Below are 13,286 nucleotides of genomic sequence, written 5' to 3' on the forward strand. Positions count from 1 at the left end.
GAGGGTGCTATGACACAACTGGAAATGAGAAATCAAAATGTGCGTATTATAGCATGTTTTATTGTGTTGGTCTTGGTTTCTTTAAATAATCCACTTAATCCTACTCTCACATTCAAGTGAATAATGCGTAGCAAAGTCAATATATTATGGTATTTGCTCATTTCACGGACACTGAAAAACAGTCTCTCTGCGCGCGCTCTTTTAAGGCCATGAAGTGATGATCTGCTAGTGCTACCAGTTGTTTTCATATCGGAGAGGGCTTTCTTTCTTCTTCATCGTTAACATAATCATACAAACTTACAAGCTAGAGAAAAATATTTATTTCCATTTCTTTCACTAGTCGAGAACAGTTTGAAAATTAACATTAAGGAGACACAAATTAAGGAGAAGCAGCGGCGGCAAATACTCTCTCGTTGGGGGCTTCAGCCTTGCCAAGGCTTACTAATGTGTTTGTGTGTTGAATGTCTAGATGTGTTAGTGGATGAATGAGAGTGAGTTGGTGTGGGTGTGTGATGTTGGCAGAACCAATGCTCGGTATTTACACAAGACATAAAGATGTGAATCAAATCGAAAAGACAATCATCAATTGAATTTAGGTGCGTCGAGACCTCAAGATCTTTGGCACCACGAGCTGTCGCGCTCAGACAGCTAAATTCGCAAAAAAACAGAGCCAAAGCTGTTCAAACTCAGTAGTCAGTAATTAGAATTTATACAGAAAAGTCTAAGCCAGTGCCAAAAATCGATAGACTCAATCACCTTTTTGTGGGACTCATCAATTTCCAAAGCCACTACTAGAGTAGACTTGCGTGACAAGGAAGCATCGATCAGTCCACCAGAGGGTGGCAGAATCAACATTTTTACATCGTTCAGAATGCAAAATCAACCAGTATTGATAATCGTCAATTGAACACCCCCTGGTCATAAGATGCAGATTTTCAGTGTCAAATCTTGTGTGCTTCTGGATTTAGACAACTCCGATTTAAAAAAGAATACAAACTGCATGCAGGAGGAATTAGTCCAAATTTTTATACATCTAGTCCTCTTTTAAGGATGAGAGAAATTATATTGAATTCAAGGACTAATGGTGAGAACAACTTGCCCTGGCGTCCTGCTTGGAATGTAATGCTCTTAATAAATACAAAACAAAGAAACTACACGTGGTGTTTGCCACAGAGCCCCTAGTCTTCGCCTCCATCAACTTTGGGCCGCTTCGCCGCTGGCTGCTCATCGATGGCAGCCTCCTTCTCGGCGGCTGTTTCCGTTGTGGTTGTCGTCATCTCCTCTTTCTTCTTTTCAGGTTCGTCAGGCTGCACTTGTTTAGGCTCCTCGGCGGCCGGCTCTGGCTCCTTTTCGGCCACGATTGGCTCTGGTGCGGGAGCACCTGCTGCCGGCTGAGATTCTTCCTTGGCCTCTTCAGGCAAGTCCTGACTGCTAGACTCTTCGTTGCCCGTGTTTGCTTCCATCGAGTCTTCGGTTGGTGCCTCAAGTAACGAGTCTTCTGGGCTGACGATAATACCCGTTGGGGCTGGAGAGTCCTTGCTGCTTGTGTCCTGTGTACTGTCATCTGAGATGGACTCCTGCTAACAATAATAAACAATTAGTACAGCTGAATTTATCCAATTAGACTTGATGTGAACCATTCCATTTGATTGTTAACTACAAGTGCAAATCTAATCAAGATTTTGATGATAATTTTATGGTTTTATAACTCCAAAAATCTTAGAACAGTCAGGTTAATTAAACAGTTATTCAACATCTGCAGAATTAAAAATGAATGGATTGTGTTATCTCCCTGCTTTGAGCAAGCCATTGTTAGCAAATCGACAGAATGTCAGATGCCGCACACAAAAATTCATTTTTCAGTGTTCATATAAACTGGATTTTTATCCTGCCCACAAGTGGTTTTGCCTTGTCCCATTGTTCAATGGTTACGAGATAAAGAAAACTATGTGGTGTGAACATTCAAATTAATTCCGTTATAAAATGAGGTTCCAGAAATTCTAGTCGAAGTAAATAATGATATAATATGAAGGGACAAACAATAATTTAAGTTGATTTTGAATTCTATTTTTAGTTCCAATCAGCAAGACCAATTTGGAGTTACAGCATTTCAATTGAAAGTATTTTTAATTACGGAATGCACAAGAATTAAAATTGATCAACTGGCTATCTTTTATTTATTTCTAGTTATTACCATTAAAATTAACAAGAGATTAAAAACCATAAAATTTGAAGGCATATGCATTAATGAACAGGTTTCTTACTCTCCAGATGTTTTAAGCAAAAATGAAAAATAATGAAAAAGACGTCATACAAACTCAGAAATATGTTCATAATCATCTTGTTAGATATTCAATACTCACATCTGTTTTGGATATTCCATTGGCAGCTGTATGATGAGAGTTTCCATTCTTGGGGGCCTCTTCCAACAGTTCAGGCTTATTCACGGAGATAATGTAGTGTGACCAGAGAGCCAACTCTACTTTGTGAGGAGTCCAGGCATCTTCTTCAGCCGGAGGAGGGTCTGCTGAGATGCAGCATGGTTAGATTTAAAACAAAAACTATTCAAATGCTTATATTACTTTCTTTGTTGAGCCTGTCCACGACTGTCTTAATGTGCTGCACGAAATTCAAGTACTCTTTAGTAGTATAGTCAATGCCTTCAAAGTCTGGAATGGCCATGAGGCATTCGTCGGCCATGAAAGGTGCCTCTTCTGGGCAAGCAGCAGCCAAAAGGGCAGAGGCCATTGTGGTGCCGACACCCTTCAGGTTGGTCAGTGCGGTGATGGCGCTCTCCAAATTTGGCAACTTTCGGAAAGCTTTCTTTGTTTCAGACATTACGGCTTTGGGCGTGTTCACTTTGATTAGGTAAGACAGCTGCGGGTAGAATTTGCCTCTCTGTGGAAATGAATGACAGTGTCGGAACATTAAAACCAGTTAAAAACAACCGGCTCTCTTTGTAATCAATTGTCATTTCTGTTGAAAGAGAGTAAAGTTTTTTAAGACTAAAGCTTGTATTAGGGTCTAGTAAAAAAATAATCCAAAGTTTAACAAATATCGCGGTTGTTTTTTAACAAAATATTATGTTTCAGTGTACTTATAACAGCATTTTAAATGCACTTTGTATTGTGAAAGCATGTTTGACATAAAATATGTGAGAAAAACAACACAAAACATTATTTACAATTAATCTGCTACATTAAGCATCATTCGTGCCTTTATCAACTAGACTTTTTATATACAACATAAAATAGTGAATGAGGGCTACATTAATCCAACATCAATGATAATACGCATAATCATTAATGAAAAATTAATTTTAGCTTTATAGCAAAAAATGTATGATGGAAAATTTTTATCTCTCACTTCAGCATTATCAATGCGAAGAAAGTTTAAACTTACAGCCAATTTCCATTTCATAGCCTGGACCAGTTCTTCGTGGTTTAAGTGGCGGTCTTTGCCCCGAGATTTTAACACCTTCGGAAGCTCGTTCTGGTACCTGCAGACAAAAACGAGAAGACCTTAGGCGAGGAAAAGTAAATGCAAGACAGGTGGACTCTGACAAGGAGGAAGTTCACAAGTAAAGGTGCAACGTTTCGCTCGGCTTTCAAGATTGGTTAGTCACTCTTTTCCTGGTGAATAATAGAGACAGCTAGTTTTATTTCTACACTTCCTGCCGAGCAACGTTTTCTAATTCCCTGACTCCGCTCGTTTCAACTCGGGAGAGAAGATGCGCGAGCTAAATTAAGAAGCGCTAGTGGAGAAAGCAAAGGGTTTTTTTTGTTCTAGACAGAGAAGTAGACGAGGCTTCTCCAGTAATTTACTGTCGTTTTATTTCGTCTCAGCTTCTCGAATACGCAGGAAAAACGAGATTAAACACAAGTTATCTAGAAACGAGTCTGTTTAATCAGCCATAAGAGAATATGGCTTTTTGCCGTTGAGCTTTGATTGATAAGATGTCATTACCAGAGACGATTATATGAGATGTTCTTAATGCAAACATACGACAGTGTTCATACGAACTCATTAAATACTGGCGCTCGTAGTTTTCTGATATTTGCAAGCAATTTAAGTCAAGTGGTCCTTGAAACTCAAATTATTTCTTTTAGATCTTGGCCGAAAAAGCCGGACCCTGTGCGAGGAAACGAGTTTTGAGACTGCTTATGAATCCCAATAGCAACCAATGAGCAAACTTCTGGTAGCAACCGGCGCCAAGCACAGAGAAAGGCCTCCACTGCTACCGCCGCACCGAAATATTTAAAAAGAAAATTTAACTCTTAGACTTGGTCTTATGCTAAAAATAATAAATAGGTTTTGGATCATACAAATTAGCACAAAGTCAGACGATATACCCAAATTTTGACCTGTAATTTTTTTTGCTTGAAGCAAGCGTAATACAATCTTTGTTGTGTTCATTATTATTTATTATCAATAAAGGTTTTCAACCTTTATGTTAATTCATTGAAAGTGGAACTTTGGCCAAGCACCCGCTTAAACTAGATTCTTGCATTTGCGGCTCAGAGTGGAATTAAAATGAAGATTGAAAGTTCTTTTCAAAGAAACTTTCAAACCGACGAATGATAAAGTGTCTTAAGCTTAGCCAAAGTTACAACGGCAGCTGAGCACGTGACCAATAATCTGCTGGCTGGCATAGTGGCATGGTGCAGCGAGCTAATGACAAAGCCTCGTTCTTGACACTTGACAAAGGAAAAATTCATCTCACACAAAATCATCCAGGATTTTAGGAACAAAAAGCTCATAAAAAAGTTTTGTACCTATTTTCCTAGTTGCACGTTTATTTATTAAAGTCACATTTTTCGTTCCATCTTTTAACTCTTTATATTCCCTTGATGGAATTTTGGGATCGTGAAATAGGTTTGTAGTAAAAAGGGAGAGTGGCAGGGTTTTCAAAAGTATCAGTCACTTGCTTCTCTTTTTGTTCGTGCTTAGCTGCGAGTGCAAACAATCGTGATCCCTACAGCTTCTGTTGCGGGGTTAAATTTTGTTTCACTGGCTAACTAATGCTGATGATGCTTGGGAGGCTGTGACAGTGGCTGTCCAGAACGAGAACGTGCGATGGCATAATATATATTTCTCTTCAGAATTCAATCAACAGACGAGCCGCCCAGCCTTAAACTAATTCAACGTAAAGTGGAGCAATATTTTGTAGCTTCCGTATTTTTACTCTCTACGCGTTTTTACATTTCAAATCTAATGTTGTATAAATGACTGAGAATATTGAAGCATAATTTGAAACAGAGTGAGCAATTTTTTTTAATTATTATGCAGAGAGACTGAGTTACGTATAAACAATGCGCTTAGAGCAAGCTATTGTGAATAAAAATTAATTATAATAAAAAAATATCCAAACGCAAAATTAATCACGCTTGCAATAATGTATACTGGGTGCGATGCAGAATTGGAAGCATTCATCTGCAATAATTAAAAGATGGAAGGGAGCGACGACGCAAGGGAAGAGCACCCCTGGCAGTGCTGTGGCAGCTCGAGCCGTAGCGAAGCAAAAAGCAGGCGAGCGCGTTGCTGCGCACAGCCAGCGGAAATTTCCACCGCTCGAGTGAGTGAGCAGGCGAGCGAGTGCGCGCCTGTGCGCCGGCCAGCCAGCTATCAATCCGCTCTCCAGCAAATAGCACACGCACGTACATAAAACGCCAGCGAGGCGCCTCAAAGGAGACTAAGTCACACACAACAGTCCTAGTCCACCTGGCGGGTGCGATATTTGCCCCGACCGACACACACGATGTGGTCCGCGAAAGCGAGAGAGAGCGGCGCGAGCGAGAGAAAGAGAGAGAGAGAGAGCGCGCGACTGCTGCTGCAGCAGAGCAAGCAGATGGAGGCGCAGTTGTCGTCAGGCAGAGCGGAGCGGATGTACCACCGTTCGCGCTCCCAGATTAAAATAAACACGATCGAACCCAAAGAAAAGTGGCCCGCAATGAGGGAAAAAAAGTGGCCACTGGGTCCCTAGGTGGGCCGTGAGGGGCCTGCGGGAAGAATAAAAAAGGGGAATCGGGGGAGGGAAAATCGACCGGACGGCCGCTCGCCGCCTGTCATTCAAAATGCATGATAGCGATCGCGCGTTTGACGCATCAGCCGGCGGACGGCCCGGCGGGGCGAGCGAGCCGGTGCCGGTTCGCGCCGGCAGCCGGACCGGGGTGGCTTCGGCAGGTCGGCAGACGACCCTGCACGGGGTTGGCAGGCGGCGTCAATTCCCCAGCGAGCAGGAATGGCTATGGTCTCCATTTTGAAATGCGGCGAGCGATTTCGTAAGATATGCGGGGCTTTCCGCGGCCGCGGGACGCTCCGGAACGGCAGGCGGCCATGGAGGTGGCCACCCTGGGCCAAGGCCTACGACTGGAAAGGGACTGGGCCGGTTCGGGGCCGGCTAGAGACACCCCCGAGCGCGAGGCGTCATTTGCTAACGTCACCTGGCTGCATGACGCCAGCGAGTGCACGGCCTCCAGGGACGCCTGGACGCTCGTCCGACCGGCGTCCGGACGGCTTGGTGCACGTGACGGCGGGGGCGGAGCCGGCGGCGGTCGTGGGGCTCGGAGACGGGCACCGAGGGCCGTGCGACGAACGGGTTCATTGACTCGCTCGCGGGCTTGTGGTAGAGCCATTTCGTTAAACACTCACCATTTGTCCAGTTTGATCAGTTCCTCGGGTTTCTTGACCTTCTTCAGCTCGGCTTTCAGTCGTACGGCGTCTGTATATAAACTCAGTACAAATTTGTACTGCTCTGAGGTTCCTTTTGAGAAGAAAGTGGCTGTGTCCATCGAGGAAGCCATTTCTCAGTCGAACGCGAGCAGTTTAGTGCCTCTGCTTTGCTTCGAGAGCTCAAATGCGCAGTCTCACACTGAATCTGCTAGATGGCAGCAGCGTCGAGGCAGGTGTTGACCGCAGCTGCCGCAGCAAAGCAGCAGTGTTGGCACAATGGCAGCAAAAATGCTCGACAACTTCGATCCCGGCCCGTTGACGTCATCACATTCCGCGAGCGACCAATCACTATTGCTGGCTCTGGCCATGTGACACTTCCTCACCAATGGCGAGGCGATGCCTTATAATTTTCATCAGCGGTTAAGACTTGTTTGTGTAGCCGAGTTTCAGGCACCATGAGGAAACACAAGCGAATGCAATAATTATCCATCCGCCTTAAGCTCCTCCCACTTTTGACCCTTTTCCCGTAGCTAATATGATGCGCGCTAAATTTATCGGTCAAATTCGGGCATTTGAAAGTTCATGCCTGATCGATGCTACATTTTTTCAGCTGCGCTCCAGCTTTTCGGGACTTTTTGGGGCTGTTTGCGGATTCTGAGGGGATTGCGGGGTCGATGCTAGGGGAAATCGGAGCTGGATCATTAATTTTTTGTGAAGGCTCTCTGTTGCCACGTCTCCCTTTGGATTCCCCAGCGCGATAACCAAACTCAACTCTCTCGCACTTTCGAAATCAAAAATTTAGGAGCTTAATTCTCGTGTTTAGCACAAACTAGATAACTTTTTAGAAGCAAAATAAATTTCTAATCGTACAAGATTTCTCTTTTGCAACGTGTCGAGAAAAATAAATTTTTCCGTCTGCGCAGTAGAATAAACTCTTCCAACCAGGCTGTGTGCTAACATTATAACAGTGTTGCTGGGGGAAGTGTTTCACGAGAGGCTCAAAATGGGTTAGCTTCAGTTGCAATCAATAGCACTGAATATTTCGCGAAATTTGTGTCAAAAATATCAAAATTTTGACGGCGCGAGACGTCGGTCAGCGCGAGAGATTTCTCAGAGCTGGCCGAGGTCGCGCCGCGCTTCTCTGTGACAAATCCGCGCGCAGCTTCTTCATTGTATTTTCACAAGCATGGATTGCTTGTGAGTGTGCGCTGGGTGTTGTAAGCACACTCGAACGCAACTCCAGATGAGAGATGAGGCATCAAATGTGGACGCGAATTTCCACATGTCTTGACATATTTGCTTTTAAGATATAATTTTTTACCACCCCTTTTACTTTAGCCTCATGAATTTTGCGAATGATGATTTTAAACGATTTTTTTTATAAAAGACCCATCAAATAAAAGTCAATAAAGAGCAAGAGCGCGTACACACGCGCAGTGTGGCACACACCTCGTTGATTTTTTGTGAAGAACTTAATTTTTAGGATTTGCCATCACAATCGCAAAAATTGGTCCAAACTAAAATAAGTTGCAAAAGGAAGTTATATGCCACCAAAATTTGATATTATTTGTGCAAATATTTTTTTAATTCAAACATCTATTTTTAGGAGCTCATGAAAACATCGCTTAGAAAATTTTGAAGAGTGGTCATTTTTTGTAAAATGAAATGCATGTTATATTTTATTTTCAATGGCCGTGTATGAGGAAATATTGAAATCTTAAAGACATAAAAAAATAGGAGTGTCGTCATGTTGATATCTTTTTATTTGCAGCGATTGCTTAAATTAGATTCTCACGCTTGCATATAGGACGTAAAATAAAAACGAAGCTAATTAATTATACCCCGCAACAAAGAGTTTCTTAAAGCACTTGCATTAAAGATAGAAAAATTAAACAGCGTTGACATTTCTTTGCATGTACACGATTTTATTGTCATTATTTAAAGAACACAGAACTCCAGCATATTTAAAAAATCTGTAAATTAGAGCACTATTTTTCAGATGGAAGTAGTAGAGTTCAAAAATCAGACACGACTAGTGCTTGATACAGCTCAAATCAAGGGAATCTACACAATTGCCTGCTCTATAATTGCATCGGCATATATATATGATGGCAATTTAATTTGACTGAGCGGCTCTACCAGAGTAACAGCTAATGGCACATGATCTCAAATCGCATTATTTGGGGGAACTACGGGTAACAATTAACTAAAGGTAACTCCACCACAGCGTTTCGAATATAAAAATATTTGCACGTTTGGAACATCTGTCGCTGTGATGCTCTTTGATGTGGCGAGTCCATAGGGCCTGTCAGTCACATTTCAACAAATATATTATAGAGAAAATAAAGTGTTCATTAAGATTTATCAGTTCTAATATATCTAAAATGCTACAACATTACAGCTTGTCTAAAGATATTACTGGTCCTGCCATCAAGAGAAGTATATTTTCATTTCAGCAGCTAAGACACAAACCGTTGTCGCAGGAAGTTAAACGGCACACATGTCATACAAGAGAAATGAGCATTTTGGCATGATCAACTGTTTGTTGGCAAACAATCCAATGAAATTGTCAAGCTAGCTGCAGAGGGGGAACATTAAAACCCTGAGGCAACGAGCGTGCTACGGATTTTCTCGAACGATAGCCAAAATGTAAGCGACCACGGTGCCATTCTGATCCACACCGGGAAGAAGCCCTTGTACAGGGCGAACATGCCTTCATTCTGCACAGTTTTCATCAGACAGTCGATTGAACCTTTGTACAGCAAACCACTGAAATAAAAGAGAACATTGAAATCTGCCAGATTTTAATCTGAATTGGAATGCGAAACACTTACTTTCCTTTGGCGTCAGTCGGCTGATTCATGATTCGAGTTTTGATCACGTCAGCAGGGGTGCCCATTGTTGCTGCTACAAGCCCAGCACAACCACTGAAATTCCAGAGGCCACATTTAATTCCTGCTCAAGCTACCAATAATTTTTCAGCAAAAATAAATAGTACCTTGAGAGGGTATGGGTAACATAGGTATCTGGTAGGTTAGTGTGCGTCAAAATAAATCTCTTGGCAGTATCGTAGGTGGTGAGGTCCCCAAGGTTGACTAGAGCAGCTCGCTGTACATTAGGAACCGAGCCCTTCCACAGTCCACGCACACCTCCCTTCTTAACAATCTCTGTGAATGCGTGCCACGTGCCAAACACTCTGAAAAAAAAACATCGAATTAGAGCAAGTTTGAGAATTCTTGCATTTTTTTCATTGATTAAACGCAAATACTAAATAATAAAGGACAAATTGTGACAAAATCGAGAAGTAAAAGAGAATATTATTATACGTATAAGATATTCGCATAAGCTCAAAACGTTTAAGTTTTAGAAACTGATTTTTATTGCTTAACGTGTTTTAAAATTACAGTTATGAAATAAATCATTGATCTTAATCAATCAACGCATCATTCCATAAATCCCCACTTGAACGGGTTAAATTGCAAATAGCTTCAAATTAACATAATTTAATAATGTTAAAACTAACCTGATTGCCCTGAAAATAATTATTATTTTCTACCTTTTTTAACAATTATTTTGAAACTTTCTTTTATTTTCCCACTTGGCCGAGTTCAATTAAAATGCCTGAATATTTTCAAATCACCTTGGTGGTTCTCCCATTAGCCTGCGCTTGCCCTCCATCTGGATGTGCACCTTGACCAGGTCGGCAGGGTTGGCAAGTAGCTGGGCGAGGGCGCCAGCAATCACGCCGGACATAGCTGATTTCCTGTCCGTATGGTCAGATGGAGAAATGCAGACAAAAAAATGAAATACCAGATAGGGAAGGAGCCATCTGGGTCTTTACTCATTACACTGTCTCTGAGGAATTCGAACGTGACAATCCGAACTCCTGAGTATACCATGTGTCGGTAGATGGCTGGAGTCATGCCGCACCACAATTTGAAGAAGCCCTCTTCCCTAATAATCCCACCGGCAGTGGCCCACATGCCTCTGTACTTGCCCTGAAATTTAAAACATCAATTAATAACAAAGAATCTTAACCATGTCACATTTTACTCAACGTCGGATTTGTAAGTACTACAGGAATTTAAACTATGATGCTATCAATTTTATTCTTAAATTACAAATTATCAATTCTCTGTCATTCTCATCAAAATGATTTTTAGTTTTCTAGTACTTACAAGGGAAGGTAAGCATAAGGTAAGCACCACGAAAACAATGTGAGAGATCATAAAACGTAGAAAAACCATTCAATTTTCGGAACATATCATAAGAATTGACTGAAAAATTACAAGAAGTATTTCTTTCACCCTGACTAGTACAGACTTGATAAGTTTTTCTTGATTTCACAATTATTTCTCACATTTGATTGTTGCTGCTGTTGCTTGAGATGTACTTTATTTTCTAGGTCTAGGAATTGCGAAATAATTCAAACTAAGATATTCATTTTATCATAACACAAATCTAGTCATGCTACATTTTGAAAATCTCGTGAATTTTTATCATTTAGATCAGCTGAACGCTCAAAAGACTGCTTTATAATCATTTAAGCCTTCAACTCGCAGTGGTTATATACCCAGCGATGGTTAATAAATATCAATATACATTAACACAATCACAATTTAATATAATATATATCCACAAAGTTTTTTTTGTACTGTTTTTCTGCAAATACCATAATTATAGGAATTTTCCAGTACTCTTTAAGCGAAGTCGCGTAATCAATCGGAAGCTAAATTGGTTGGAATTGCTAGTTGCAATTAGATAACTATTTGCAATGGAAAGCGCACTTTCTCAGCTTACATCAAGCGCTATAAGTGCAGCTTGTAGCCTTGCATAACTATTAAGTTGGATTGTTTGCTATAAGCAGTAAAGCTGATCTGAGAGACAAGGAATTTGCAGTCTGCTGTAACTGCAAGCAAAATGAAGTAAATTTAATGGTTCTCAGTGTGTACATTTAGACATTATTTTTACTAGCAGATAACTATTATTTTAAATTCAACTAAATAACAATTTCAGATAAAGCACCCATGTTGAGAGCCTTGTTATCGCTGTCAATAAAACATTTTATGTGTTTGTCAAGTTCAAGAACATGCTCTATTTAAATCTTAAAGTAAGAAAATTAAAGTTAAACGACACCCCACTTCTCATCTATTTATTTTATCTTTGAAACATTTTTTTAATGTAAACTGTCCGATTTTTATATTTATAAATTGAAAGCCTAAATAATAAAGTGGGCTGCGTGTCACGCCACACGTTATCAGGCCAGGCCCCCAGTTCACATGATGAAAAAGCCTTGGGTCCAATAATAAATATCGGCGATAAAAACGTAAAGTTAAGCAATCTGCACCAGGCTAAAACGCGATAATGAAAACGTGTTGGTTTGCACTCACATGAGTTCCACCCCGCTCGCCTTGAATTTGCAGACGTGTTTTTGTCAAGTCCAGAGGATATGTGACTAGAAAGATTTATATTAAAAATTAGACCAAGAGTTTCACTTTTTCATTGATCCTACCGAATTCGGCAAATGTAGCAGCAATCACCGAAACTGTGTAGGTGGTTGAAACGGCGCCTGCAAGGCTTTTGCTTCGTTTCGGCTCGATCGCCAACTTCTCGATGACCTGCTGGTTCATGGTGGCGCTTGAAGGACTAATATTGAGGCTGTCTGTTGCTACTGCTGCCTTTTCAACAGTTGCACAACTATCAAATTGGCATCTTACTGTGAGTTCTGCAACAAACGCTCGACATCAGAACCAGAAATTATTACTTCATAGTCGTTATTCGAATGATTATATTATATATTATGATACGAGAGATTCGCGCATCTAACAATGATTTCGCAGCTAATATGATACATATGCAACTTTTTGCGACGATGGTCGCGCGATGACACTCAAGAAAAAGTCAAGGATTCGAGCAAAAATGAGGCCTTGAATTGCCCAAAAAATATAATGCACTAATTATATCTGCGCTGCATTCCCGCGCCAAGAATAATACATTTTCTTCAATGCGTAGGATGCTCAATGATTCCAATTTTAAGTAATATGTGTATTATTACTTACGTAGGTTTGTAGCTGCCGAGAACCATCATTGTGGAATTCCGCAGCCTGAGTGTGTGTGTGCAGCAAGTTGAAAAGAAAAATCAGCACAACTTCAATTTATTACATGCACCACTTTCTCCGCAGATTGACTTGAAATGAAAATATAAAAGAGTGATTTCCATCAGCTGGTTCAGGCTGGGCAACATGCCGAAACAATTCACGTAGCGAAGGCAACCAACTTCAAGAAGTGAGAAGCTCCATAGGAAATAAGGTGACACTGCAGAAAGAAACCCTTTATATAGCATATATAGCTCTCCCCGATAGATAAAAAACTTGAAAACACTACAGGTTCAAATTTAATTGAAACAGGAAAAAATTTGGAGGCGCCGGGTATCGATCCCGGTACCTCTCGCATGCTAAGCGAGCGCTCTACCATCTGAGCTACGCCCCCTCTTCCTTGATGTTGATTGGTATAGAATATATAAATGTAGGTTTATGGCGTCGCTTCCAGTCGCTTCCTTGTGGCTTGTGTTGCTGTTGCTACTGCGCAGTGCAAAGAGCACGAAGACCATGGGT

The 13,286-nt window shown here is 41.2% G+C and overlaps 2 protein-coding genes and 1 non-coding gene across 4 annotated transcripts; all 3 read right to left on the reverse strand.

Annotated features, from left to right (window-relative positions):
- Window positions 1–40: 40 nt before the first annotated feature.
- On the reverse strand, window positions 41–6,876 carry Amun (protein amun). Of its 2 annotated transcripts, none has more exons than XM_065482384.1 (5): window positions 6,652–6,876; window positions 3,403–3,499; window positions 2,583–2,898; window positions 2,364–2,524; window positions 41–1,577 (listed from the first exon to the last, which is right to left on the reverse strand). In XM_065482384.1, exons 1-5 carry the CDS (start codon window positions 6,801–6,803, stop codon window positions 1,179–1,181), a joined length of 1,125 nt encoding a protein of 374 aa, XP_065338456.1. In that variant the 5' UTR covers window positions 6,804–6,876; the 3' UTR covers window positions 41–1,178. The 2 variants fall into 2 exon arrangements, with proteins under 2 accessions (XP_065338456.1, XP_065338455.1); XM_065482383.1 differs by having other exon boundaries at window positions 2,364–2,527; window positions 6,652–6,874.
- A 1,700-nt stretch (window positions 6,877–8,576) lies between these two features.
- Ucp4A (Uncoupling protein 4A) lies at window positions 8,577–12,891 on the reverse strand. Its single transcript, XM_065484596.1, has 8 exons — window positions 12,732–12,891; window positions 12,185–12,397; window positions 12,063–12,127; window positions 10,483–10,670; window positions 10,313–10,435; window positions 9,671–9,868; window positions 9,507–9,599; window positions 8,577–9,441 (listed from the first exon to the last, which is right to left on the reverse strand). The coding sequence occupies exons 2-8, from the start codon at window positions 12,300–12,302 to the stop codon at window positions 9,267–9,269; spliced, it is 960 nt and encodes a 319-aa protein (XP_065340668.1). The 5' UTR covers window positions 12,303–12,397; window positions 12,732–12,891; the 3' UTR covers window positions 8,577–9,266.
- A 197-nt stretch (window positions 12,892–13,088) lies between these two features.
- On the reverse strand, window positions 13,089–13,161 carry TRNAA-AGC (transfer RNA alanine (anticodon AGC)). Its single transcript has one exon. It is a non-coding gene; the product is annotated as a tRNA-Ala (tRNA).
- Window positions 13,162–13,286: the final 125 nt, after the last annotated feature.

Source organism: Cloeon dipterum, chromosome 3 (genome assembly GCF_949628265.1).
Source record: "Cloeon dipterum chromosome 3, ieCloDipt1.1, whole genome shotgun sequence".
Classification (NCBI taxonomy): domain Eukaryota; kingdom Metazoa; phylum Arthropoda; class Insecta; order Ephemeroptera; family Baetidae; genus Cloeon; species Cloeon dipterum.

Bases quoted from the DNA above. Each gene is read 5' to 3' on its own strand.
- Amun (XM_065482383.1), bottom strand. From the start codon at position 6,803: ATGGCTTCCTCGATGGACACAGCCACTTTCTTCTCAAAAGGAACCTCA. The intron at 3,500-6,651 runs GTGAGTGTTTAA...TTTTGTCTGCAG, and splicing joins CTGATCAAACTGGACAAATG to GTACCAGAACGAGCTTCCGA. The intron at 2,528-2,582 runs GTAATATAAGCA...GCTGCATCTCAG, and splicing joins GGACAGGCTCAACAAAGAAA to CAGACCCTCCTCCGGCTGAA.
- Ucp4A (XM_065484596.1), bottom strand. From the start codon at position 12,302: ATGAACCAGCAGGTCATCGAGAAGTTGGCGATCGAGCCGAAACGAAGC. The intron at 10,436-10,482 runs GTATTTCATTTT...CCATACGGACAG, and splicing joins GATGGCTCCTTCCCTATCTG to GAAATCAGCTATGTCCGGCG. The intron at 9,600-9,670 runs GTACTATTTATT...CTGGAATTTCAG, and splicing joins GTTACCCATACCCTCTCAAG to TGGTTGTGCTGGGCTTGTAG.